The 26,521-nt window shown below is 40.1% G+C and overlaps 1 protein-coding gene across 1 annotated transcript in view; it reads left to right on the top strand.

Moving 5' to 3' along the window:
* SPAG17 (sperm associated antigen 17) overlaps positions 1–26,521 on the top strand; it is a 3,638,922-nt gene that overhangs the window by 3,431,759 nt on the left and 180,642 nt on the right. Inside the window, exon 46 of the mRNA XM_044071485.1 lies at positions 517–707. Within this exon, the coding sequence (XP_043927420.1) occupies positions 517–707 (191 nt within the window). The remainder of the gene's footprint in view (positions 1–516; positions 708–26,521) is intronic.

Here is a 26,521-nt window from a genome sequence, read left to right as displayed (position 1 = left end):
ATCTCTCTGAATCCCCCTTCCTATAATGCAATTTGGGAAAGTGAAAGCTACAGTAAAAAATTAAAATCACTTCACTATGCCTGCCCCAAGAGGCTACTTTTTGCCAGAAGAAAATGAGGATTAGAAATAACTACTTACAATGTTACAGTGATATTAGGACAACAGAATATAATTACATACACGGTTATAGTGATATTAGTCAAGCATAGAATATCAAAATAACCTAAAACATATACATCTATTTTTAATTTTCTGCCCTTAGTAAAAATGTAAGGTTATCGGTATAGAATTAAGCTTCAGGGATAAAGCATGAAGGTGGGAAGTTGTGATTAAAACAGCTGGTACTATCTTTGATAAATTTGCACAACTAAGATGGTGGCAGCTGCTGTATTCAATGGATATACCTTCATAAAGATGTCTTCCTATTTGCCCAGCAACACTACTGAGGTAAAGTGAAAGGTTGTATTACAAAGATCTGCTGTTATGCCACTGATATAATTATGCTTTCTTTTCTAGTTTGTTGAAGTAGAAGATCCTGTGAGAAGGAAAGTGAACACAGTTTCTGTTGCTGGTCCAAAGAGAAGAGGAAAAGATCCTATTCGTGGTTTTATGCTTTTTCCATGTGAAGTAGACTTTGGTGTCCTTCGAGAAGGTTATACATATGCTACTAATGTCAGTATGCAGAATGTAGGAATTGACTCTTGTAGGTAATGAATAACATTTATAATTTATTACTTGCAATGATTTTCTCTCTCTCTCTCTCTCTCTATATATATATATATATATATATATATATTACACACACACACACACACACACACACACACACACACACACACACACACACACACACACACACACACACACACTTATTTTAAAGTTATCTGCAGTTATTACACACACACTTATTTTAAAGTTATCTGCAGTTATTGCTCTAAATCATTTGCTAGTATGACACATCTTATAATCAGCATATTTTTACAGTATCACTATATATTGTACAATGCATTCAGATCAAGGTTGAAGTACAGGAAATAATGCTTTAGCTGATTAAATTATCACTGGCAGGAACACTTACAACTTTTGTTCATAATTTTTATCTATGATTTCTGTGTTTTTATCCCCAGACAGATTAAAGTAAATGTTTTAGGTATCAGTCTTAGTGACCATTCCGATTGATTGCTAGACATTAGAACTTCCATGCACCATAGTTTTAACTTCAAAGCTAAAAGCTAGAGTACTGATGATAGCAATGTCACTCCTTAAGTCATTAAGGGGACTTGGTGCTTTGAGATCAGACATGACCCTGTCACCACTACCAGCACCATTCAGATTACTTGAAGATGTGACTTCAGATATACTACAGAATGAAGTTATATGTTTCCTTTTGTACATATATATTATACTATCTTTATCCTTTCAGTACACCTAGATAAAGGATATGTATTTTGTTGTGGAGCACTATAGTTTATTGAGTGTCATCTTGATAATGCTGAAAGTGTCAGCCATGTTTAATTGGAGTACTTGTTGAAAGTTTGAGGACATTAATTGCAGTCCACAGAGCTGTGAAACAATATGAATGAGAATATCTACTAAGTCTGAGGCTTTGGCATCTCACACTATTCCCCTTAGTGTACACTGACATTGGACTTACTGTATGTAAATAGCAAGACGTGCAGTTGCAAAGTGTCAGTACTCAGATTATTGGGTCCCACGGTTCTGATAGGGAACCGTTTAACTGAGTGTTTATATTGTCAGTATCTCAGTATGTCAGACTTTTCTTTGTCACAAATGCAGTGTAATGGAGTCTCTAGGGTCATGAAACTTGAAAAAAAAGTAAAAAGGCAAGTTTCTGTTATTTTTTTTTACTTATGTATTTTCTCTGAGTTTGTACAACCTCAACATAGTATATATAAAAATTGGGTGAGGAGAGAACCCTCATATCAAGAGCTGAAGGGGACAATAATGGTTGATTTAGTATTTTGTATACTGCATTAAGATGGATCTACAATGAAATCTTGTGTCTGTCTTTTTCAGAATGCAAAATATCATAACAAAAATATCTAGTGCTCACGACAAAACCACTTTAATTTACACAACAGTTAATATATGCTACAAATACATCTGCAGCTACATCTAACAAAAGAGTATTGTGGGTGTATTATTACATCTAATAGTGATGACTGCTACTGAAGTGGACTAGCTAAAATCTGTAATAATGCTGCATAGCCTTCATTGTATAACTGCTGCTTGTGGCTGTTCACATATGACTATACTAAAAACTCTTCAATCTTCTATAATCATATTCAGGATTTATAGTAGCATAAGAACATTGAAATCAGAGTTCAGAGCACACATTTTACTGATGTGGAAAGTTAGGCAAACATCACTTATAGTCAGTAACAGCTATTGACTGACCATGTGTATATAGGATAATGCAGCAACCTCTTTAACAGATCTATTCAGCAAACATAGAAACCTAAAGCAAAATTCATACACAGAGCAGTGAGGTCAGTAGTTAAAAGAATTGTAGGCATCTGTAAAACCTGGTGCCACAATCACCTAAGTAAACCTTTTTACAAATACAATAGTATAGTTGACAATGTGAAGTTTTACTGGAAAAAAAAAAAAAAAAAAAGAGTACAACACACATGTTAACATCCAATACATTACATAAACATTTACCTTGTGAGAAATGGCATGTGATTAAAATGAAGTGAGCAACCAAGATAATATATTGCTTGCCTTGATGGCATACATGGACATATATAGTGCTGGGACAGGGGATGTTTAGTATGCAAATATGACACTAGCAGGTTGTAAATATCAGGTTTCAGGTTTAGCTTGTGAGACCTTATAATGCAGTGGCAGCTACATCTTCCTGGTACATTCTTGGGGTTGTCACAGGAGATGAGAAAAGAAAAAAGAGAGCCTCTATTTTATTTATTTGTTTTATTTATTCCTTTTATTGATCAGGATAGTGTTTCAGCGGAGTCCTAAGGATAAAAGCTGCACAGATAAGTACAATTACATATTATAACCACAGTTACATTGCCCATCACTGATATACTATTAACACACATATTTGTAAACAGAGTAAGTAACAGATAATTTACTTATACTGATATTAATGTATAATTTTACATATTAGACAATGATATTGATATATAGCTTGCCATTTCTTCCATGAGGCAAAATTCTAACTCCATACTTAGGCCCTAGGGCCAAGCTGATCAGAATGGAGAGGCAGTTAGTGGACTCAGCTGTGTACTGTTGAGAGATGACAAATACATATCAGCTGAGGGCAGAGCTCAACAGTGAGTCTATGCGAATGTAGTCAGTTACTAACACAGATGCTTAACAGGTTTGTACAAAATGATTGCCCTGGATGCTTGTTGCATTTTAAAAGTATTGATTTATTACTTACTTACTGTACAACAGGCAGCTCTTGTTAATTCAGTACTTCAGGTGGCAGAATACAGGCCACCATTAAACTGAAAATAATGGCTATAAGTTTTGTTATTGCGGCTGGGCTAACTACTTTTTCCACATTTGAGAGCTGTTATTAATTCAATGATGTGGGTGGCAAATGCAGTCCATATACATGCAAAACAGTGGCTGTAACCCAGCTGGGGTTTCTTCTACTTACTACACAGTCGAGGGTTGTTCAGTACTTCAGGTTTCAGAACACTTACCAACTGCAAGTGAAAACAAAGACTACAGCTCATTTTGGACTCATACATACTGTAAAGCTGAAATTTTTTAATGCAATGCTTCAGAGAGTAAAATGCAGGCCAGCTGTGAGCTGAAAACAATGGCTTTTCTCACATTTAGGTGTGGGAGTCATCTTACTTTGGAATCAGTGGCACATAGTTAAGGTGCAATTTGTGGCTATAGCAAATTTATTCAAGGATTTCTTTATTCCCTGTGTTATATAGATTTATTGACTATTGTATTAGAACTATGAAAATGATCCCTTAATTTATTTATTTATTAAATACATGGTGTAGTATTCCCTAAAATCTTTGTTTATATGTATAAATTGTATTTCGGCTTTTCCCGGTTAGGGGTCACCACAGCGGAACTCCGGTCCGCTAATGATTGGCAGTAGATTATTATGTGCTGGCTTGCCGGGCCTAATGCACAACCTTCAACGAAGGAATGCCCATTCACGCATGTCGACACACAGAAGATGCTCTAACTGAGAATCGAACGTGCAACGTCTAACTGTGAGACGATAACGCTACCGCAGCACCACCACCGCAGTTCTTTGTTTATATGTATAATTTGGTTATTTTTATTAAAGAAGAAAATAATTCCTAGCATGATGTGTATCATAAGGATCAGATCTGCAGACATCGTTTCACATGATTAGAATATAGCTCTAGGTGGACAGCAGTCTTTAACCAGATGTTTTTCAGCTGTCAGACATCACTTAGGTGGTTACGAACTAATGCCGTGGCTCCTAAGGGACAGCCTAACTATAAAACAGAGCACACCACATGACCTACCCTTTTATTTTTTGCCACCAAAACTGAATGTTTTTTTCAGTTAGCTTCTACAGGTTTTAGTGACTTTTAGCCAACTTCTTTAGCAGTGTTGAGTGTATTTCTTACATTATGCCTTTCTTCTGCTTTTCTTCAAACAAGTAAGTGACAACTTTTTGATTAATTTGATTTGGTAAATGATGTCCTTAGAGGAAGTCACCAAGTACATTTGTAGCTGACAGAATTCCTCAAAGATAGTCAACTTGCAGTGTTTATTTTGCTTGGGGGAAGAACATGATTATTCTTTCACTGTGCTTTGCTTAATAAGAGAACTTTAACTGCAACATGAAATAATTTACTAGCATTTATAGAGCCCAAGAAATTACAAAATATTTCTTCTTCTACTTTACCTATGACTACTGTTCCTTTTGCAAACAAGATTGAGAAAAGTAAACTTATAACAGTAGATACTTGAATAGATCGCTGTTACAGTAGAAGCGTCTTCCTTCCACTCCTCTTCTTATTGTGTTTTATACCAGGTTGTGGATATTTTCCTCTTTTCATTTTCTCCTAGAATGAAATAATGCTGAAAATAGTTCTCATTGTGGATTGTAGGTGGCAAGATTTTAGCCCCTTTCAATGAAGGCAAGAAAGGTCTGAAGGTTTGGCACCCTAATCACTTACTTTATACCCTTCTCACACTCTTCAGTAGTTATTCACAGGACACATGGAAGGTGACCTAAGGCTATGGAAGCTGGCTGGTCATCCTTGGCAAAATATGTTAAACATTGCTTGGGCTACTGCAATAGTAATCTATCCGGACATCTACTGCTATGGTAAGTTTACTTACACAACTGTACTTTCCATTATGAAAGACAATTCCAGAAGAAACATCAGGTATAGAAAAAAAAATTGGTCTTATCAGCAATAATGACAACAAGGATCCTCTCAACAGAATGTTTACTGCTCCACAATGACAACTATTTCCATCATTATTTCATTCTTACTCCCACTGATTCAGTTCCAAAATGAGAAGTATTTCTATCTTTTTCAAATGACTTTGGGTCAAATAATCACAAATCAGTAAGAGATGTAGTTTCAGAGGAGTGCCTCAGAGTATTTTGTCACTGATCCTAACCTTTCTGCACCAAAAAAATGGCCTTGACACCTGCAGTAGTTTACAATCTACTGAATATCCAAGCAATAAAATATTTTTTTTAACAGAAAAAGGGAAATTATTCTTTTTTTTTTTGTAGTGCAAAAGAAATAAAACAGTGAAGGACTAGCTGAATTGTGAAAGATGGACAAATTCATAGAAGCAAAGACATTCAAAATATTGATACCGAATTATCTCATGCAACTTCTGGAAAAGGCATACCTGGTCACTGTGGACATGGAGTATTTTTATCTAAACATTCCTATTTGTAATGTTCTCAAGAGATTCCTCAGACTTTAGGTGGGAAGTTTCCATTTTCAATCTGGCCTTCATAATGCATAGCTAGTCTTGATGAAGTACTTAGTTCCAATATTTCCATATCAGAGGTTGAAGGGAATTCATATGTATCTTTATTTACAACATACTGTGTTTTGTTTTAAGTATCTAGACTACCAAAAAAAAATGGGTCAATCTTAGATAAAAAACAGCACAATTTTAACAGCTTTCAGATGATGATGATGATGGACTTGTACATTCAACTTATGAGAAAGTAATTTAGCAGACAGAATGTTTCCGAAGGCATTTATATTCATGTCTTCCTTGATTCCAATGGTCATAAACACAAGACTCCACATGAAAAAGATTCAGTGGCATGTGAAGTGGAGCCTGAAATCGTAGCCTTTAAACTATAACCTTCTACTTTTGCATTCTGATGTGAAACAGCTCCTCTGGAGGAGCAAACTAACAATCTGATATTGTCAATTTTTCATCTCTTCCTCACATGTGGGTTCCAATCCGATCCCTCGGCCATTAGCAAGCTCATGGTAACAAAACAGCTCTTGGCTACCTCTCCTTACCCACAATGCATTTCATCCATTACCTCAGATCTCATTTGCTACTTTGCAAGGCATGGTCCAATCTATAAAGCTCTTAGAGTCAGGTCTCATATTTCAATTTTTTTTTATATTCTCTCACTTTTCTTATATTTCAAGCATAATTATCCTTTCTGTCTCTTCATTGTACTTTAGAACCCTTTCTTGTGGTCTTTTGTTTAGGTTACTTTTACTTCTTCTTCTTCCTTTCCCACCAGTAACCTCTTTTTTATAGGTTAATTCCCTCCCCTTTTTTCCTTTTTAGGTATTTCTTAGTAGCTCTCCCCTTATTTCTTCTTTGTACCAAAAAAAAAAAAAAAAAAAATGTTTTCCTTTCACTGTCCTTTTCTCTGAGTGTGTGTGTCTGTGTGAGCTTTCTCTGCCTGTCCCCTTCTGTCATGGCAGAGAAACAGGAGAAACCAGCTGGTTTCAAAAAGTGCATGAAGTTTGGTCATAAAATTCCAGTCAGCGTCTTGCACTTCCTCTGTGTGTATTGCCTTGGGCCCCTTCACTTACAAGAAGACTGTGCTATATGCCATTCCTTCAATAATCGAGCTTTAATTGAACATAAGAATAAGCTCATTCTAAGGGGTATGTTGCCTTCCACCTTTGGAGAAGCTTTTTCTGGAGGCAAAGAAAAGTCGAGTTCAGCTTCTAAGGCAAAATTGGCTCATTTGAGCCCTGCTTCAACCTTGTCCTCTAGATCTTCAGACAAGATAAAAGAGACCTTCCTCTGTGTCAATGGACATTTTGGAGCTGAAACCAAAAGGGCTGAAATCTCCCTCGTCCTGGAATCTATTATTTATTTATTTATTTACTTTTGTTAACCAGGATAGTTTGACTGGGTGTTAGCCCATTTTCAGTGGAGTCCTGGGGGAAAGGCCCAAAAGCATAGAAAAACAATAGAAAAGTTAGCACAATATATACACCTAAGGTAAACTAAATGTAGAGAAAAAAGATGCACAGTATTTATAATAATAAAAGAAAAGATAGGAGTACACAAGTTGGATCTGACTATTTCTGCTCTGATCCTATCTAGCAAGGATAGATCAAATCCCTTGATATCAGATCCGACACTTAGTCCTTTTAAGCCAGTTTTAACATAGACAAGGACTCGGTACTCTGCTTCATATGATCCAGTTCCTACGACAGTACCATCCCCCCCTTTTATCAAGGCCAAGATCCCCTTCTGCCTCCTGTTCAACCAGGAGCCTTTCCAAAGAGGATGTGGAATGGGTGGTGCAGAAGATTCTATGTGCACAAGGTATCACTTAAGTCTCCCTCGACCCATTCAGTTCGGGTCTGCCTTAGCCATCCATTTCCCCTCTTCCACCTCCCCAGATTTTGGGGTAAGTTTCAGAGCCCATGGATCTGATACATTTGATGCCTTTGAGCTTAGCTCTGAGGTTGTCTTCTTCCTTGGATCAGACTTTTGCTCGGAGCTCTTCAGCTTTTTCAGAGCTGGAGAACTCCTGGAGCCATAGCTAGCCTTGTGAACCTCGGGTGCAATCGACTCTTGGGTCTTCGGAGCAGTTGATGTTTCTCGGGGCTTTAGCAAAGGTGAGCTCCACTCTGGCTTCAACCTCTGGTGAGCTGTCTTCTGGACACAAAGGGACTTTGTCCCAAAGGCATGGCTTATCAGAGCTGGAGTCCTCATCAATTCAGGAGCAGTCAGCCTTTGGAGCTTTGGAGTGGGTTATAACTGCCACTTCATCTAAGAATTCACCTTCCCCCTCAGATCTGTTATCTCATGCAGATATCCTGAGTTCCTCTTCATCCCACCATGTTCCACAAGGATAGCAGGACCCCAGGTGCCAGGATACCCATCAAGGTATCCCCAACTCTTCTGATACTTCCCCAGACTACCCCGCTGAGGAGGTCACTAGGAAGAGATTATGCAAGAGGAAGCATTTGGACTCCAGAGAGGAGTCAGACACAGAAGACAATGACCTTGATGAAGGTGAAGTTTTCCATGGTCACCCCCCGAGGATGTTTCCTTTGGGAAGATTTTGGAGATTCTCAAGCAGGGGAGGGTGACTGGCAGTCCAACAATCCTTTGCCTGAGGAGTCAGTGTATCTAGCTGCCTTTGGTTCCTGCCCTTCTACCTCCTGTGTGACTCTGCCCACTGATGAGCTCATAGGTTTCATCTCACGGCAGGTATGGGAGACCCCAGACTCCACTGAGTTTGTTCCCCAGAGACCAAATAAGATTATAACTGCTCCCCCAGATAAGGCTTTCTGTACAAAAGGGGCTGCAGTAGACTCCATGGCTGTGGTGGCAGTGACCATGAAGAAACTCTCCAGGGAGAGTTCAACTATCCACCATCCTAAAAAATATCCTAGGACGATGGATAGATGTGGGAAGCATGTCTTCTCCTCAGCAATTTTGCTTTGCAGTCACTGAATTATCTTTCAGAATTCACCAGGTTACAAAGGGATCAGATCAGATACCCTTCAAGGAGCAGTAACTGAGGGAGCTAAAGAGAAAGTAACTTCCCAGTTAGCTACCCTACATTCAATAGCCAACTCTTCCATGAGGCATCTCTATGAGGAGGTGTTCCTGGATGCACCTTTACGATTTTGCTGAACCTTTTAAGTCTTCATTTGTCAATGCTCCAGTGATGGTACATCTCTTTTTGGTTCTGAAGTCAAAGATACGCTATCCAGGTGTGAGAAGAAAGATAAGACTCTACCATGGGCATACATTTTTTGTCTCCTCAGAGAACCTATCCCAAAGGTCAGAGAGGCAGCAGAAAATGTGGTTCAAAACATCTTAAAGGTCCTACCAAGACACACATGGAGAGTTTTCCTGCAGAGGCAGAGGAGGAAACAATAATGGAAGACATTGCCCTTGCAGCAGAGGAGGTCCACAAAACTAAGGTTCCCAGGAAACATTCTTTAGGAAACGCTTTCAGTGCTCCTAAAAGGAGGCCCAATTGTCCATCTCTGGAGGCAATTGGGAGTCATCTATCCCTGCACTGGAGAATTTGGCAAATGATAACTTTTCAATATATCAAACTCTCCAGGCTAGTTGCCCAACACAATTATTCTGAAATTCTCCAGGTGCAACTAACACTAGGTAACATTGCAATGCAAATTGTAGCTTGCTACAGATCCCCCCACTATGCCCCAAGATTATCCCTACACCTTTCTAAACATACTGGAAAATATTAAGATACAACCAAACACCCTAATACTGGGTGATTTCAACTACCCTGCCATTAACTGGCAAAACTATTCGGGTACCAACACCTTTTCCCAACAGTTCTTGGAATTCATAAATTCCAATGCCCTGGATCAACTAATCCATTGTCCCACCAGGGGCTCCAATATCCTAGACCTGGTCATTACCAGCATGGGAGATAGATACCCCACACCAGTGGTAACCCCCTCATTGGTCAGGTCTGACCATAAGCAAATCACCCTTGACATCCACATCCCACTCCCACCCCCCAGTAAGGAAACCTCAGTAAAAAGCTTCTCCAAAGCCAACTTATTGTTACTCAAGTCAGAAGTGACAAACTTCATGACACCCATGCAGATGGGAGCTGAAAGTTCGACTGCTGAATCCTACACTAAGGCACTGTACGAGCACATCCACTCATGCATGAATCGTGCCATCCCAAATAGAACCAAGATGCTCTCCTCCAAAAAAAGGAAGCCAATCTGGTGGTCCCCTGCCATAAACAAACTATACAACAGAAGAAAGAAACTGTTGCAGAAAAGAGGAAAATCCCAGGATGCAAAAAACTTCCTTACCAGCCTCAGTAAGAAGCTGAGATCCCTCATAAACTTCTCCAAAGCTAGTTACGAAAATAAAATTGCCACAGATTCCAAAGACAACCACAAGGCATTCTATAGTTATGTCAAGAATCTAAATGGCAATGCTCAGATATGCTCTGAGCTACAACAGAATGCATTAAATATACTGATCCCAAGGATATTGCCAATATCCTGGCAGATCGATTTAGTACCAACTTCACCCCCCTCTTACCTCCAAAAGGGCCTATCTCAATACCAAAAGATTGCCGAATTCCGGTAATCACGGCCATACAGGTAGAAAACGCCCTCTCCAAAACTAAGAATACAGCATCCGTGAGACCAGATGACATCCCAGGCTGTGCACTACATGAACTACAAAATGAACTGGCACCTCACCTAAGTGTCATGTTTAATCATAACCTCACCTCAGGCTTCGTGCCCACTGAGTGGCACACAGTTACAGTTATCCCACTCCATAAGGGGGTTCCACCTTGGATCCCAGGAACTACCGCCCCATCAGTCTGACGAGCCTGATCTGCAAGGGCATGGAACGCATTATCATGGAACTTATAAACAAAGACATTGGCAACCTTCAAACACTGGACCCCACCCAGTTTGGGTTCGTGAAGGGCTGATCTTGTCTCCTCAACCTGATTGACTTCTTTGAATCAGTCTCCAGAGCTGTGGATGAGGGTAAGGTGGTCTACACAGCCTATCTGGACCTCGCCAAGGCCTTCAATACCATCCCCCACTCTGGAATCATAAATAAACTTACTGAGCTGGGCATAAATCCCTACATCACTCGATGGGTTGCCAACTGGCTTACTGACAGAACCCAGACTGTAAAAGTAGCCGACTCCAAATCCAGCTCCAGACAAGTGACAAGTGGAGTACCTCAGGGTTCAGTCCTGGGACCGCTCTTGTTTGGCATCTACTTCCCTGAGGTACAGGCCAACACTAAGGGACTGTGGCTAACAAAGTTCACAGATGACTGCAAACTGGGAGCCATTATTGAATCCCCAAATTATGTGGATATTCTACAAAAGAGCCTTACAGAAACAGATGTTTGATGCCAGAGTCATGGACTCAAGCTTAATGCCAAGAAATGTATAGTTATTCCCTTTGGGAAAAACCATGTACCCATAAATTATCACATAGGTGGCAGTACACTAAACACCGAAAGTGTGATGAGAGACTTAGGGACACAGTTGGACAGTGGTCTCACCTTTGATAACCACATCACCACAACAGTCAGGAAATCCTTCTGTGTGGCACACCTCATCACTAAGGGCTTTTCATCCAGAGAAAAGGAGATCATTGTCCCACTGTACTCATCCCTCATTAGACCCATTATAGAGTACAACACCCCATTTGGTATGTACCTCACAAGACATCTGGAATAGCTGGAAAGGCCACAGAAATACCTCACTAAAAGAATCACAGGCCTAAAGCAGATGCCCTGAGCTGACCGTCTAAAAATCTCCAGCTATCCTCTGTGGCATATCGTCTACTCAGAGGCGATCTCTGCTTAACATACAAGGCCATGTCAAACCCTGAGCTGTTGGAGATGCTCCACTTAAAGAAATCTCAATCCCTCAGAGCTACACGCTCCAGGAATCTAAACCTTGTCATCATAATGAACAAAGCATGTTGGAGGGATAGGTTCCTGACTTAGAGACTCTCCATACTCTGGAATAGACTGCCCATACATGTCAAGCAGAGCGCCTCCTTGTCCCTCTTCAAAAGAAACCTTGACAATTGGATGGGAGATAGGAAATTCACCCCTGGGATCACATCAGTCACCCTGCTAGACTGGGATCCAGGGAAGTAAATATAGTGGGAAGAAATACCCAGGGAATTGTTATGGCTAGGCTTGTATAAGCCTTAGGGCCGATAGCCTAGTATCAACCTATGAATATGTGGGTGCAGAGGATAATAGCCAGGGGTTACCAAATTCACTTTTCTCAACAACCCTCTCCCAGCAAGAAAATCACGGATGTTCCACCCAGTCAAAGGGATCAATCAGTCTCTCAAATTCAAAAACTGCTAGAAAAAAAGAGTCATCCAAGATGTCCCCCAAGATCAGAGAGGGTTCGGAATTTACTCAAGGTTCTTTTTGGTTCCAAAGAAAACAGAGGACTGGAGACCAATATTGGATCTCAGCAAATTAAGCAAATCATTTCAACAATGCAAGTTCCAAATGGTCATGGTACAGTCCATACTTCTTTTCTGGAACATGATGATTGGATGTACTCTATAAATATCCAGAATGCATACTACCACATAAAGATGGACATGCATTCTAGAAGATTCCTACGCTTCTGGTTGAGAGCCAGTTACTACCAGTTCAGAGCACTGCCCTTTGGTCTCACTACGGCCCCCAGAGTGTTCACCAAATGCATGACAGTGGTTGCGGCACACCTGAGATGACAAGGATTCTGGGTGTTTCCACACTTAGACGACTGGCTCATTTCCACCCCAACAAGGCATCTACTAATTTACACAAGAGACTCTGCTCCTCAGACTTGTTTGGAACTAGGCATAACCATAAATCATCAAAACTCTCATCTGGCACCCACTCAAACAATAGAGTTCATAGGAGCCCTGCTAGACACCAATCAGATAATTGCGAAACTTTCTCCCTCCAGGGTTTTAACAAGCAGAAGGCAAACTGCAAGGTTGATTATAAACAAGAAGGTGGCTGTTCATCATGTTCTACAGGCCTTAGGGTCTATGGCTGCGACAATTGTATTGGTTCCACTGGCCAGGTTTCACATGCAAATTTCACAATGGCTTCTAGCCTGTCAGTGGTCAATAATTCATCAACCAGTGTCTCATCAGATCCTCATAATGGACATATGTAAAAAGGATCTCTCATGGTGGATTCATTCACAACAGGTGACGCAAGGTTGACCATTTGTCCCCCCTCAACCACAGGCTACGGTGACCACAGATGCTTCCCAGATGGGATAGAGGGCATTATCTAGGGAAAACTGTCCAAGGTACCCAGTCCGCAGATGAGGCCGAGCTCCACATAAACATCCTAGAGATGAGGGTGGTGCTTCTAGCATTGCAGGCATTTAGACTGCCCTTCTTCTAGGGACAATAGCAATTCAGTCAGACAACATGTCGGTGGTATGGTACATAAGCAAGCAAGGAGGAACCAGATCGTACCCTCTCTGTTGAGAAGCACTGAGTATAGCAATGGATGATCTCATCCCACCGCTTTCTGATAGCAACGCATATTCCAGGGAGGTCCAACGTCACAACAGACAAGTTGAGCAGAGCCATTCTTATGCTGCACAAGTGGTCCCTCAGCCAGAATGTAGTGGGGAATATTTTCCATTCATGGGGCCCGCCTTGCTGCATTCTTTTTGCCTCTCCCCTAAACAACAAATGCAGCAGCTACTTTGCCCTAATTCCTCCACTGGGGCAGTCCCAGAGGGATGCTCTAATACATGATTGCCCCCCCCAGGCTACTGTATACCTTTCTCCCCATTCAATTGATCCCCAGATTCCTTCTAAAAGCCAATAGGTTGAAGAGGTCAGTAATCCTCTTTTCCCCATATTGGCCTTGAGAAATCTGGTTTCCTTTCCTTTGGCCACATCTATAGAAGGATCTCTGGATTCTGGATCCTTTTCCAGATTTGTTGTCACATTCAACAAGAATGACTCATCCCAACCTTCACAATCAGCTGACAGCTTGGTTCCTCCAGTTCTGTTGACTGCCAGACAACCTAAGCTCTTCTCCCCTGTCCGTCATATATTGACATCCTCCCATAAGTCATCTACTCAGACGCTATATAGGAGTAAATGGAAGAAGTTCGTAATCTGGACACATCAACGCAATATGGATCCCATCACAGCTCACATTCATTTCATTCTGGAATTTCTAGCCCAACTTTTCAATAACAGGGCAGCAGCATCTGCTGTTAAGGTACAGTTAGCAGCCATTTCAAATGTTCACATTGGGATAGATAACTTTTCCTTGATTTCCCACAAACTTTACAAAGTCTTCTTAAGAGGGACCATGTTGCTAAAACCTCCACACACGGATCCTTCTCTCCCTTGGGATTTAAATCTGGTTCTACTTATGATCATTCAATCACCTTTCAAACCTGCAGCACCTTGCGATTTTAGGTACCTTTCAAGGAAAACTCTCTTTTTGGTGGCTATCACATCAGCAAATCAGTTATCAGAGATTCAAGCACTATCTTCTCAACCCCCCATATTTGGCTTTTCATAAGGACAGAGTGTCTTTGTGTACCAAACCCTCTTTCTTGCCCAAACTTGTTTCACAAACAAATATTAATCAGACTATACATTTGCCTGTTTCCTTCCCTAATTTTAGTAATAAGGGCAAATATGTACTACATTTGTTGACTGTTCATGGACAGTTACATTACATAGAGTTTCAGAAAGCAAAACAACTGTTTATTGCATTTGCAGGGCCTAGGAAAGGCATATCAGTTACCACAGTTATTATACTGAAGTGGCTTTCTAGTTGTATTTCCGTTATTTACTACTCGAAGGGCATGAAACCTGACAAGTCCATTCAGGCTCATTCTACCAGAGCAATGGCCATTTCTGCAGTCTTCCAGACCAGTGCCTCCTTGGATGATCCATTGCAGCACCCACCTGGGCAAGCCATCATACTTTTATCACTCATTGCAAATTAGATTTGGTATCCAGGGGAAGGACCTCCTTTGGCACGATGGTTCTGAGGAACATTTTTCCGTAAGTCACCCTGGATAAAGGTAGCTGGGGACTCTGTCCCACATGTGAGGAGGAGATGAAAAATTGACAATATCAGATAAAGAAGTTATGTACTCACAATAACGTTCCATCTGCATTGTTGATTTTTCATCTCTCCTCACAACCTCATCCTCCAACCCCCTTTCTTGGGTTCCTGGTTGAATGGGAAGAGGATCTCTAGGGTTAGACTAGATTTCATTATCCTCCAGAAATTGTTTCCCTTAAGGTTCTTTTGGGTGTTAAATACTAATCTTTCTCTTTTCTACCAATATAATCACAGCAAACAAGATTTGAAGTAATGGGGAGAGATGCATTGTGGGTTAGGGGAGGTATCCAAGAGCTTGGATCAGATCTGAATCCATATGTGAGGAGATATGAAAAACTGACAATTGAGATGGAACATTATGGTGAGTATGTAACTTCTTTTTTTTTTTTTTTTTTTTTTCCATATAGGGCCTTCCATTCTTATCTCCTCTCCAAAACTAAAAACTGACTGTGGATGCTTCAGATTACACTTCAGGAGCGTACTTTCAAATAGAAATTCCAGGGAATCTGATATCTTTCTTGGTGGAATAAATACATAAATGTAGAATAATTATAACTAATCATCCGGCTCTGAAATATTTCCAATTATTTATACAGCTAATAAGACTTCCAATCATCCATGATAATACTGCAGTGATGTGGTACATGAACAAATTAGGAAGAACACTGTTACCATTTATGTGGACTGACAATGAATATCACAGAGTAGGCAATAAAGTTAAACCCAATATTAAAGGTAATTTAATATCAAGTCAACAAAACATTGTAGCAGACTCTCTAGGCAGGAAAATATTAAACTTTCATGACTGGAAACTGAACAGAAATGTATTCCTTGAGATAATAAAGGAGTAGGCATTGTGAAATAGATCTGTTTGCAACACACCTGAGCAATCAACTCTTAAGTTTTCTATTCTAGACTGCCTCATCTTCCGGCTTTAGCAACAAATGCATTCTCAGTATTTTGGATTCAGGGTTATCTTTATGCTTTCTCTCCTTTTCTAATAACAAATGTTCTCTTAAATGTAAAAAGAGGAAAAATCAGGGCTCAATTAAATAGTTTCTTTATGCCTAAGAAAGTTGTCTTCACTCTTCTAGCTGAGAAATTAGTGGTAGAGTCCTTAAAATTACCTTTTCACAGCAAATTGCTAACACAACAAAGAGTGATGGTGTTAAAGCTAAGGGTAGTATTCTTAGGCCCAAAGTTCATATGTGCAAATGGCTAATCTGTGAAAAGCACTACTACACCTATGTGTTAATATAGCCAGTGCTAAATACAAAAAAGTGAAGAGCTGTGTAGACACTTAAGTAGCTTTGCCTAGCTGATCACAAAAATGTCTTTTTAAATGTCATGGTTTAGTACAAAGGAAGCTACATGAGTGTAAACTGATGATTGCTTTTGGCTATTTTCAATGTGTTCAACCAAGCACAAGCCTGCTCAAGCTAAACATGTTACTCTTGATTATCTGAGATAAACAGTGCTCAGCACAACTGTCTAAAACTAAATTTCAAAAGTTATAAGTTGTTTATTGAATTTAAGCATGTTCCTTTTGTGGACACCATCATTGGTTCTTTATAAGGTTGGAAAGGGGAAGATAGGAAAACTAAAAATGATGGGCTGAGAGAAGACAGGGGACACACAGAGGGAAGACATCAACAGGGTTGTGAAGGTGGAGCTGAAGGAGGAGGGGAGTTTTGTTTTTGGAGGGGAATAGACCCCATATTTTTCAAATTTTTTCTTTTATATGAGGGAAGTTAGGGAAGGAAGAAGGGAAAAGAATGCAGGGCAGAGATTTAGGGAAGAGTCAGGGAGTACACGAAACATGGAAAGTCAAACAGGGCAGAAAGGAACACTACCGTGGGCTGATATTGATGGAGGATGCCAGACATACAGATGGCAGACACAAAAGGTGGAGGTTGAGGAGGTATGAACACATTTCTTACTGCAGTATGAAGTATTCAATTATCCTCCTGTCTGATGGACCTGCAGAAGTGGACTCCTGTGGTGTGAGGATGGTGGCCTTCACTGGCTCTGTGGTCAGGACCAACCAGGGTAGCAAGACTTGAACCAGCTGGAGGATGTCTTGCACAGGCTAAAGGTGCCTCTACACCATGCACTCAACTTCTGCCTCTACCAGGTCCCAAAGCACCTGGTGTTGGCTGTTTCCAGACTACCATGCACCAAAGAGTCACAGGGCCACAGACACTTCCCTGACTCTGTGAAGATCTCTCAGAGCAGGCAGAGGGGAGGTGGTGAGCATTTCCTAACCTGGGATGCACATGGCTGGGCTATCCCTGGGAAATCTGGACCTGTGGAAAAAGGAACATGAAAGGGAGAGAAATAAAGAAATGTTAAAAAGAGAGAGAGGCAATATGGCAACGAAGAATGACTCATGAATTGCAGTTAAAACATTTTATTGACAGTTTAGAGTAAACATTTATTTATCAGATATTAAACATTGTGATACATATTATAAAAATTATTAATTTATTATTATTTGACAACTATTTAGACGGCTGCAGAATGTACTAATGACTGTTTAATTACTAATGCACTTCTGTTATGATTCCCACATATGCATTTCTAAGTCCTTTAATGATGTAACAGAAAACCTCCCCTTTTCCACAAAATAGAAGTAAGAACGCATGACTGTCTCATTTGTTTATGTAGTACCAAAAGTATAATTAATGTTTTAATACTCATGACTGCCTTCCGTCAAACAATGAAAACTCTGCTAAGACTGTGCTCTATTATATTCTGTCTCATCAGCTGTAGAAATAAGAAGAAATGGGAATGCATAGCTATTTATATATGCCATACCTGTGTGTATAGCTGATGAATACATTCATCCTTTTTTCTTTTGCACTTTTTTTTCCAACATATCTGATGAAATGGATGCCTAATTAAACAGTACAGAAGGAATTGATAGAGTACTGCAAAGTGGTAGTAATAATAACTATTGTGCTTCTTCGATGACAAAATTTCATTTTTAATAAATATTGTGCTTCTTCGGTGCAAATTTTCATTTTAGTTCCCAAATTAATTTTTATTCATTTTTTTTTTACAAGAAAGTGTTACATCAAGCACTCAACATGCGTGAGTTAATACATTCAGAGGCACCAGAGTGTCTGCTAAGGAGCAGGGGAAGGATCAGCAATTGTTGCATTGGTCCTCATGGCTTGCATTTCTGCTAACAATGCTAACTAATAAAGTTTATACCTGAGCAGTTTACATACTTCTCACCCTCTTAGAGCAAGAAATCTGGAAAAAGCCATAAATAAAAGTGGGACAAAGGCCCAAAAAATTGGGACATTTTTTTTAAATATTGCTCTTACAAACTTAAAAAGTTGATAGAATAACAGGTTTTGCATTAGCATGAATTTTCTGAAGGGGGATTAAGTCTGAAACCCAAATGTCTGTCATTATTTTCTTACTTCAGTCTTTAATGATTTGCCACTAATTTGCCAGGAAAAAACACAATTTTATGAAAAACAGACCAAAAATATGAGGCAAAAATCTGGACATCCTGCAAAAATCTTTACAGTTGAGATGTATCAGTTTAATATGCAGTATGGTGTATAATGTTTACACGTGTTTATGTGAATTATATACTCCCTTTATTTGTATGGCTTGCAATTAGCAGTGAATGGCAGTATGTCTACATATATATACAAATATTTCACTCATGACATTAATGCCCTTCTAGTCTGCCAATATACCAAAATAGTTATTCCCATAATAAGTGCCTAGGCTGTTCTTAAAAATATCAAAACCAGTGTTTGCTTTAATGTAATCTGATAATCTATTCCATGCATCAGCTGCTCTCTCAGAGAACCAATTCCTATAGAATATTCTACATAGGTTGTCTGATGATTCTCTACTACTTTTTGATAATTCCAAATATTCCTAGAGGTAGTTGACTCTAAATGCCCTATATACTTGAATGAGGTCACCTCTTAAATATCTATATGAGACACTGTACAAGTTCAGATATTTTAGTATTTCATAACTTAAATTTTCACATCCATGGATACTCTTGGTATATTTCCTCTATACTCTTTCCAGTTTACTCATGCTTGTTTTCTTATAAGGCTTCCGTATTGTTATTCCATACTCAAGTTGTGCCTAATGTAACTAACAAACAATGACTTCATAATTTCTGATTTCCTAGGCTTTATAGATCTTTTTATGCAACCTAAAGTTGTATAACAATCATTAACCAATCGGTTGATATGATTAATAAAACTCAAAAGTTGGAGCTACCCATATACCCAAGCCCTTAAAGGAAAACTCCACCCTCTCCTACAGTTTAACTCAATATTTAGGTTTCTTTTCTGCTTACAATATGGTTCCAGCATTGTGTAGGTACCAGAAAACTGCATGTACTTTTTAAAACTTTTATTTCCTTGGATTGGAGTCAAAGGAAGAGAAAGCCCACCTACTTTTTTTAAGCTCGATTTCTCACATACTTTGCAGATGACTTTGTCTCCACCTGCATGACGTATCATAGGCAGAGTTAAATCTGTAGTTTACCCTGTCAGGTACTGCTGTCAATCTTAGATGGGCAATTAATCCTGCTAATGTCAGGAACACAGCAGCTGATAAAAGAAAGAAAGCTGTGGAACTGTTTTCCACTGTTCTATTGCAGAGAGGAAGAGAACTTAACACTCCCCTTTCACAGCAAAACAAAACATTTAGATCAGTCAGGGGTTTAACGGCAATTGGCACCTCTTCTGACAAATTTACATAAGCAGCAACACTATTGAAATGCCAAGCTTTAAATGTTGGTTTTTATGTTAAGGTAACTTAAATGTAGCATCAAAGATTTCTGTGACATTTAGAGAAAAGTCAGAAAATATTTTTGCTTGTAAAGTATCATTGCATTTAGCATTTTCAAGCCACCCACCCCCACCCCAGGCCAGAACTGCAGAAAGAGAGACAGGTGGCAATCCTATCAACTAGGTGCACTGATACTGTTCATAAAAAGGTCTTTTATGCTTTTTTGTGACATCCTTCCAGAGGGGGATGCATATCTGGTACAAGCAGATGCATGGTAAGAGATTCCTACTGACTTTGAGTCAGTCCTTACATTGTTAGTGCGCATGAGCATTTTGTAGTCCACAAAGGAAATGTGACAATTGATGGCAACAATAATATACAGCTGAATTTACTTTAGCATCCATTTACTATGTGTCTTTGCATTAAAAACATTAAGAACAGGGAATCAGAAGTACTTAACTGTGTTTAAATACACATGCGCACACGCACACACACACACACACAGTCAGACGTGCATTTAAACACAGTACTGCAGCCCACATATAGTATTCCACATGCCACATACATTTTACACACACACACACACACACACACATATATATATATATATATATATATATATATATATATATATATATATATATATATATATATATCTTTGCTTTTCTGTGTAGACCAGGCATGGGCAAACTACGGCCCGGGGGCCACATGCGGCCAGTTAAACGTTTTGATTCGGCCCACCACCTCCCAACCGTCCCAAATTACTCTGATTTTTCGGAGTTTTGGGGTCCCAATAATGGGGTGCCACGATTCCCGAGTGGCACCCCTTCATTTCCGATTTTTCGTCTTTTTTTAGACTTTTTCATTTTTCGTGGTTTTGGAACTGACGTCATCACGTGCGCGATGACATCAGCCTGTCGGAATTAAGATCAAGGGACATGCGGGAGCGCGTCTGTTTGAATAATGGGACTGCCCGCCGTTTTGGATTTAAGCTCAACGGACTTTTACACCATAAAACTGCAGAGTTTTCCAGGCAGAATGGGAGTTGCTGCACAGCTTGCTTTGAAGTTTTCTTTAAGGTAACAAATGTGTGTGTGTGTGTGTGTGTGTGTGTGTGTGTATGCGATCGGAGAGAGAAAGTGAGTGAAATTAGTGAATGCAGATTTGAAAGGTGAAGAGTGTGTGTGTGAGCGATCTGCTTCATTATCTATTCTCTTGCCTTATCCTTCAAAAAAAAGAAATGATCTGACTGCTTAAAATAAGTAAAATGTGCATTCTCTCCACATCACTAGGCACTCCATTGAATATTTGTACTTTTAGTGTGTTCCCAACATTTGGGTTGTCACACTGAACTGCACTATAGTTTGGTTGCTTTGCTTGCTTAATATTCATCACAGACTCAGCCTCCCATTCTTTATCAGCCCCTTCCCACAAGAAATGTCTTTCTTTCAACTTTGGACATTTCCTTCCTGCTCATGTTGGTTCTTTAAAGTATACTACTGTAGTTTTCCTTTCATTTGTACAACTGCATTGTACTCCAGTCCAGATGCAAATGTACATTAAATGCACATACCCCAAATCTGTCCCCTGACAGCTATAGTTATACAGCATGTTTATGAAAAGTTCTCCAGGCATGTCTAGTGTAATGCAATTCAAATAAAGTGAAATATGCTGTACATTTATGAGATTTAAATTTTTTTTATTTTTTATTTATGTGGTTATGGATTACTTTTCTGTCACAGCAATGGAACAGCATATGATGAGAAATCAAGTCCTGTTTATTAAAGTAAATGTCAGGGATTTCTGTAGTGAGATTGAAGAAGAGGGAGGAAGCAAATACCTTAATTTGAATTATTGCATTTTTATATAACCCATTAAACAATCAAGATCTGAAAAATTACACATTTAAATAAAGAAATTTAAGTCTTCAGTTTAAACACATTTTTAATCATAACACTGAAAGATGCATTGCAATAACTCAAACTGGATGTTGAGCTAGTTATGACTTCCAAATGTAGATGTAATTGCAAGTAATGAGACCTTCTAGTGATTTAATAGCAAAACAATTTGCACAGGTATACATATGCATACTGTTCGGCTGTCAAGTCAAGAGGAGGTCACATTACTTGAAAGTACAGCTGTAGCAGATGTGTATTTTTCCCCCAATGAGGTGATGTTTTCAAAGCATGCCATCTATCTGCTCCTGTTCTGGCCCCTTTGTCAAATGTTAGAACTCAATGTGGCCCACAAATCAAAAAGTTTGCCCACCCCTGGTGTAGACCCTCATATACAGTTACACAAAATTTCCATTCTGATTTGATTTTTTTGAAAGGACATGAAGTACACACAAGCATATAATCTAGTTATCCTTTACACACACACACACAATCGTATGTTTTTGTACAAGTACTTTATACACATATGCACAAACACACACATGCTCTATATATATATATATTTGTGTGTGTGTGTGTGTGCGTGTGTGTGTGTGTGTGTGTGTGTGTGTGTGTGTGTGTGTGTGTGTGTGTGTGTGTGCGCGTGTGTGCAATATGGGTGCATTCAATTCGTTATTTGTAATAAAAACATTTTATGGTGAAGCATCATTAATGTATACATACGTTGCTTAATGTTTTGCTTGGTCACTGTCACACATTGGCTATGTGTTGCACATGCAATCCTGGTCAAGTGTCTTTATGCCAGTATTTTTTTCTTTGCGTTGTTAAATGCATTTAATGCTTGTTATTATCTATGCCAATGTAGCCCAAGTCGTGGCTGAAAAAGGTCCTGAAACCAGTTCACTTTCCTAGTTAACAAAGTATAAATAAATATGAAATAGAAAAAAAGGATAATTAAGAAACTAGTAAAGCTCATTTTAATTCTGCATCATTCATGACAGAGAAAAAAAAAACTTCCCACTGAAGGCACTGGGAAGTAGCAGACAGACTTAGTTTGGAGTCCTACTACTTATAGGTTCATAGGTTCATAGGTAGGTACTAGGCTATCGGCCCAAGGGCCTACATAAGCCTAGCCAGCAAGGTTCCATAGCTTACGCCCCCAAGAAAGCAAGGATCATTTACTGTAGTGAGAGTTTTCACACCTCACCACGACAGTGTGACGGAAGGTCTGTCAATTCTTTTAGAACTATAAAAATTCCCATTACAAAAGCCTGGTATTTACTTACTTTCTTTTTCTGGAAGTAGCTAACAGCTATTTATAGCATAAAACAAGTTCTGATAGACAAATACATGAGGCTCAGTCAGGAAAAGATAGATGTAGCTCTGTTACAGAAGGTGTGTTTAGATGACAGTGCTTCACAGTCCTGCCATTCTATATTAACAGCATGAGAAAACACCACCACTTCCTTATGTCTAGCATGACTCATATAAAGAGGACTTGAAATGTATTCTGGGAAGAAGGATTGAAAAGCAAGAAAACAAGGTCACATTACCAAGGGAGGCCTCATCATCCACCATTTTGAGGGAAACCCATTAAAATTATAAAAGAAGCACTTGGAGTGATTTTGAGGCATTAAAATAGCTCAAAAACAAGGATACAATGAAAAAATATGATCTGATGTTGTCAATCTTCACCCAGTCCTTGACGGTGTGTTCGGGTCCGAACCTCAGAACTGAGGCAGCCATTTATTTCAGCTCGCATTCTCCAAACTCTCGAGCCAGGCTCTACCCATAATGCTCCTCTCAGAAATTACCTCAGTTCTCATTTCCCGCTTCGGAGACCAGACATGCTTGTTTCCTTCTCTCGAGCCTTGGCATATTTTTTGTGAGTATTGTCTTATTTATAGACTTCCTTCTTTGAAAACTTCTACATTTCTCCATTTATATCTCTTTGTATTTCTACCCGCTCCTCCCTTTCTTATTGAAGCTATTTTTTTTTCCTCTTTCTTCCTTATTTCTGCCATTGGTAGACTGTCCAGTACCATCACTGGTACTCTTTCCCCTCCTTTGTTTACCTTTTAAGGTATTCTTGCATACCGTTGTTGGTATTTTTCTACCTATTCAAAACAAACACCTTTCTTTCTAATTGTATTTCTCTCACTCTGCTCTGTCGTGTGCTTGGGTGACAGTTTCTGCTGACTATTATGGCTGAACAACAGGAAAAACCTTCTCCTACTAAACCCTCCAAAGGCACCTCTGGGTTTAAGAGGTGTAAAAAATGTGATGGAAAAATGCCTAACTCAGATGGGCATATTTTGTGTGTTTACTGTCTTGGTAAAATACACCTACAAGAAAACTGTGCCATTTGTCACAGGTTTTCAACCTGAACTTTAACTGAAAGAAAGAATAAGCTAATTTTGAAAAGACTCCTTAAATCTGGATTTGATGAGGCCATTTCTGAGTTCAGGACTGAAGCAAGGACTTCCTCATCATCTTCATCACCTGCTTCAAAGAAAAGGCCTTCCTCAGTTCCAAGGTCCTGAGAACCATCAAGGAAAATAGCTAAATCTACCTTGGTATGAAAGAGTTCATCAGCACCAGAGAATTTAACAGGAACTAATTCTAAACTGGCTTCGGAGACTACAGCTTCTTCTTCGGCACCAACTGATACATCGGTACCGAAGCAATTAGGGCTGCCTCCACTCTCAAGAACATCCTATACACCATCTATTGACCCTTTTAAAGACACTCACTTTCTGGAAGTGAGACCCCCCTAAATCTACTTCCACTGCAACTGTTTGATCTACTAAGAGTCTGTCAGAGATAGATGTCATGAGACTGGTGGATTAGCTGCTGGTGGCGAGGAGATTGTCCTCAGTTTCGAGCCACACCATCATCAGAACCAGTCATCCTGTGATACCCCCATGCCCTCCACCTCCAAATCTTGCTAAGCCTTTGGAGCCCGCAATCCTGACTCTCCCGGCTTCGACTGTCTCGGTTCCGATAGCATATTTGTCTCCAGTTCTGAGAACTGCCTTGAGTCCCTCCAAGCTTTCAGAACTGGAGACCTCCCGGGGTCGAGACTCTCTGGTTGGGTCTGAGATGTATGGTACCTTTTTGGCTCCTTCTGAGCCATCCATGTCTCTCAGTGCCTTGGCCTTTGTAGCATCGACACAGGCCTCCTTCATACGGGGTGTGCCCCCAGTTCCAAAGGAATCTATTTTGGTTCAGGGCTCCCCTCCCTCTACAGGGGGCCAGCCTTCCGGATTATGGAGAAGGCATTGTCTATTGGAGACTCACAGTCCTTGCCATCCTTGTCAGGACAGATCTTTGTATCCCCTCGACCTAAGCTACCATCAGTCAAATCCCCAGGACAGAGGGTACAAAAGTCTCAAGTAACACCTACCTTAGTAGTCTCCTCTTAGGATACGTCCCTGAATCATCCACCCAAGGAAGGCCCTGCAAAAAGAAAGTGCAAGAGGAAGCACGTAGACTCTCCAGAAGAGTCTTTCACTGAAGGTACTGATTTTGATGAAGGGAAAGGTTCCCCCAGGTTACCCCCTGATGATGTTTCCTTCAGGGACATCCTAGAAATCCTGAAACAGAGGGGTGGCTGGTCCTCCTCCCAACCTTCCTCAGAGGATTCAGTATACCTGGAGGCTTTTCATGCCCAACCCTCTATTTCTTGGATCTCTCTGCCTGCTGATGATCTCATTAAACTGATCATTCAGCAGGTGTGGAAGATGCCCAGTGCTATAGAGCTAATCCCCAAGAGACCTGATCGAGTATTATCAGCCCCTAAGGAGGAACCGCATTGGGCCAAAGGAATTCCTGTTGACACCATGATGGTAGTGGCAGCCGCCAGAAAGGAACTTGCCGAGGAAAGTCCTACTATCCATCCTCCAAACAAGGAGTCTAGAACTTTGGATAGATTTGGGAAGTGTGTTTATGCTTCAACAACCTTCGCTCAAAGGTCCTTGAATTATATGGTGCACTTTACAAGACTACAGAGGGATCTGATCAAGGAGCTCTGGGATACCCTCAAAGGAGCAGTTGCTGAACGGGTATGAGGTAAAGTTACATCTCAGCCTGCAACCCTAGAAGCAATTTCTAACTTGTCCATGAGGCTCATTTCCCATGCAGCTGAAGGGACAACTAGGGCAGGAGGTTCAGGCATAGCCATCAAAAGGCACTCCTGGATGTGCTTGTGCGACTTCTGTGGAGCCATTTAAACCATCATTCGTCAACGCTTCATTTCACGGATCTTTCCTTTTTGGTCCCAAGTTAAAGGATACCCTAGCCAGATGTGAAAAGGATGGCAAGACCCTTTCTGCCGTTGGCATATGTTTCTCCACTCCTCAGAGACCATACTGTAGGAACCAGAGGAGTGGGATTCTATGGTTCAAAAAATCCAAAGGGCCTTTCCAGGATTCATAAGGCAAAGACTTCTCCCAGGGCAGAGGGGAAACAATGGAAGATGCCACCCTAGAGGTAGAAATGGACCACAAAATCAGGGATCCAGAGAGACCTTCTCTGGAGCTTCCTACCAGAAATCCTGAATGTGTGCTCAACTGCCCGCCTCTGGAGGCAGTCCAGGGATGGCTTTCTCTGCATCAATCTGCCTGGCAAATGTTAACAATGGACAAATGGGTGCAGGGAATTATATCCTGAGGTTACAAAATTCCTCTATCACAACCTCCAAAATCCTAGAAAAAACTCCCAGATGTGCCTCCCAGTCTCAGGGAGCCAGCAGTTCTAGAAATTCAAAGACT

The sequence above is a fragment of the Protopterus annectens genome, chromosome 5.part0, assembly GCF_019279795.1.
Source record: "Protopterus annectens isolate FY-2018-M chromosome 5.part0, PAN1.0, whole genome shotgun sequence".
Lineage (NCBI taxonomy): Eukaryota > Metazoa > Chordata > Ceratodontiformes > Protopteridae > Protopterus > Protopterus annectens.
Note: the sequence above shows the minus strand (reverse complement) of the source record. Positions and strands in the feature narration are given on the sequence as shown.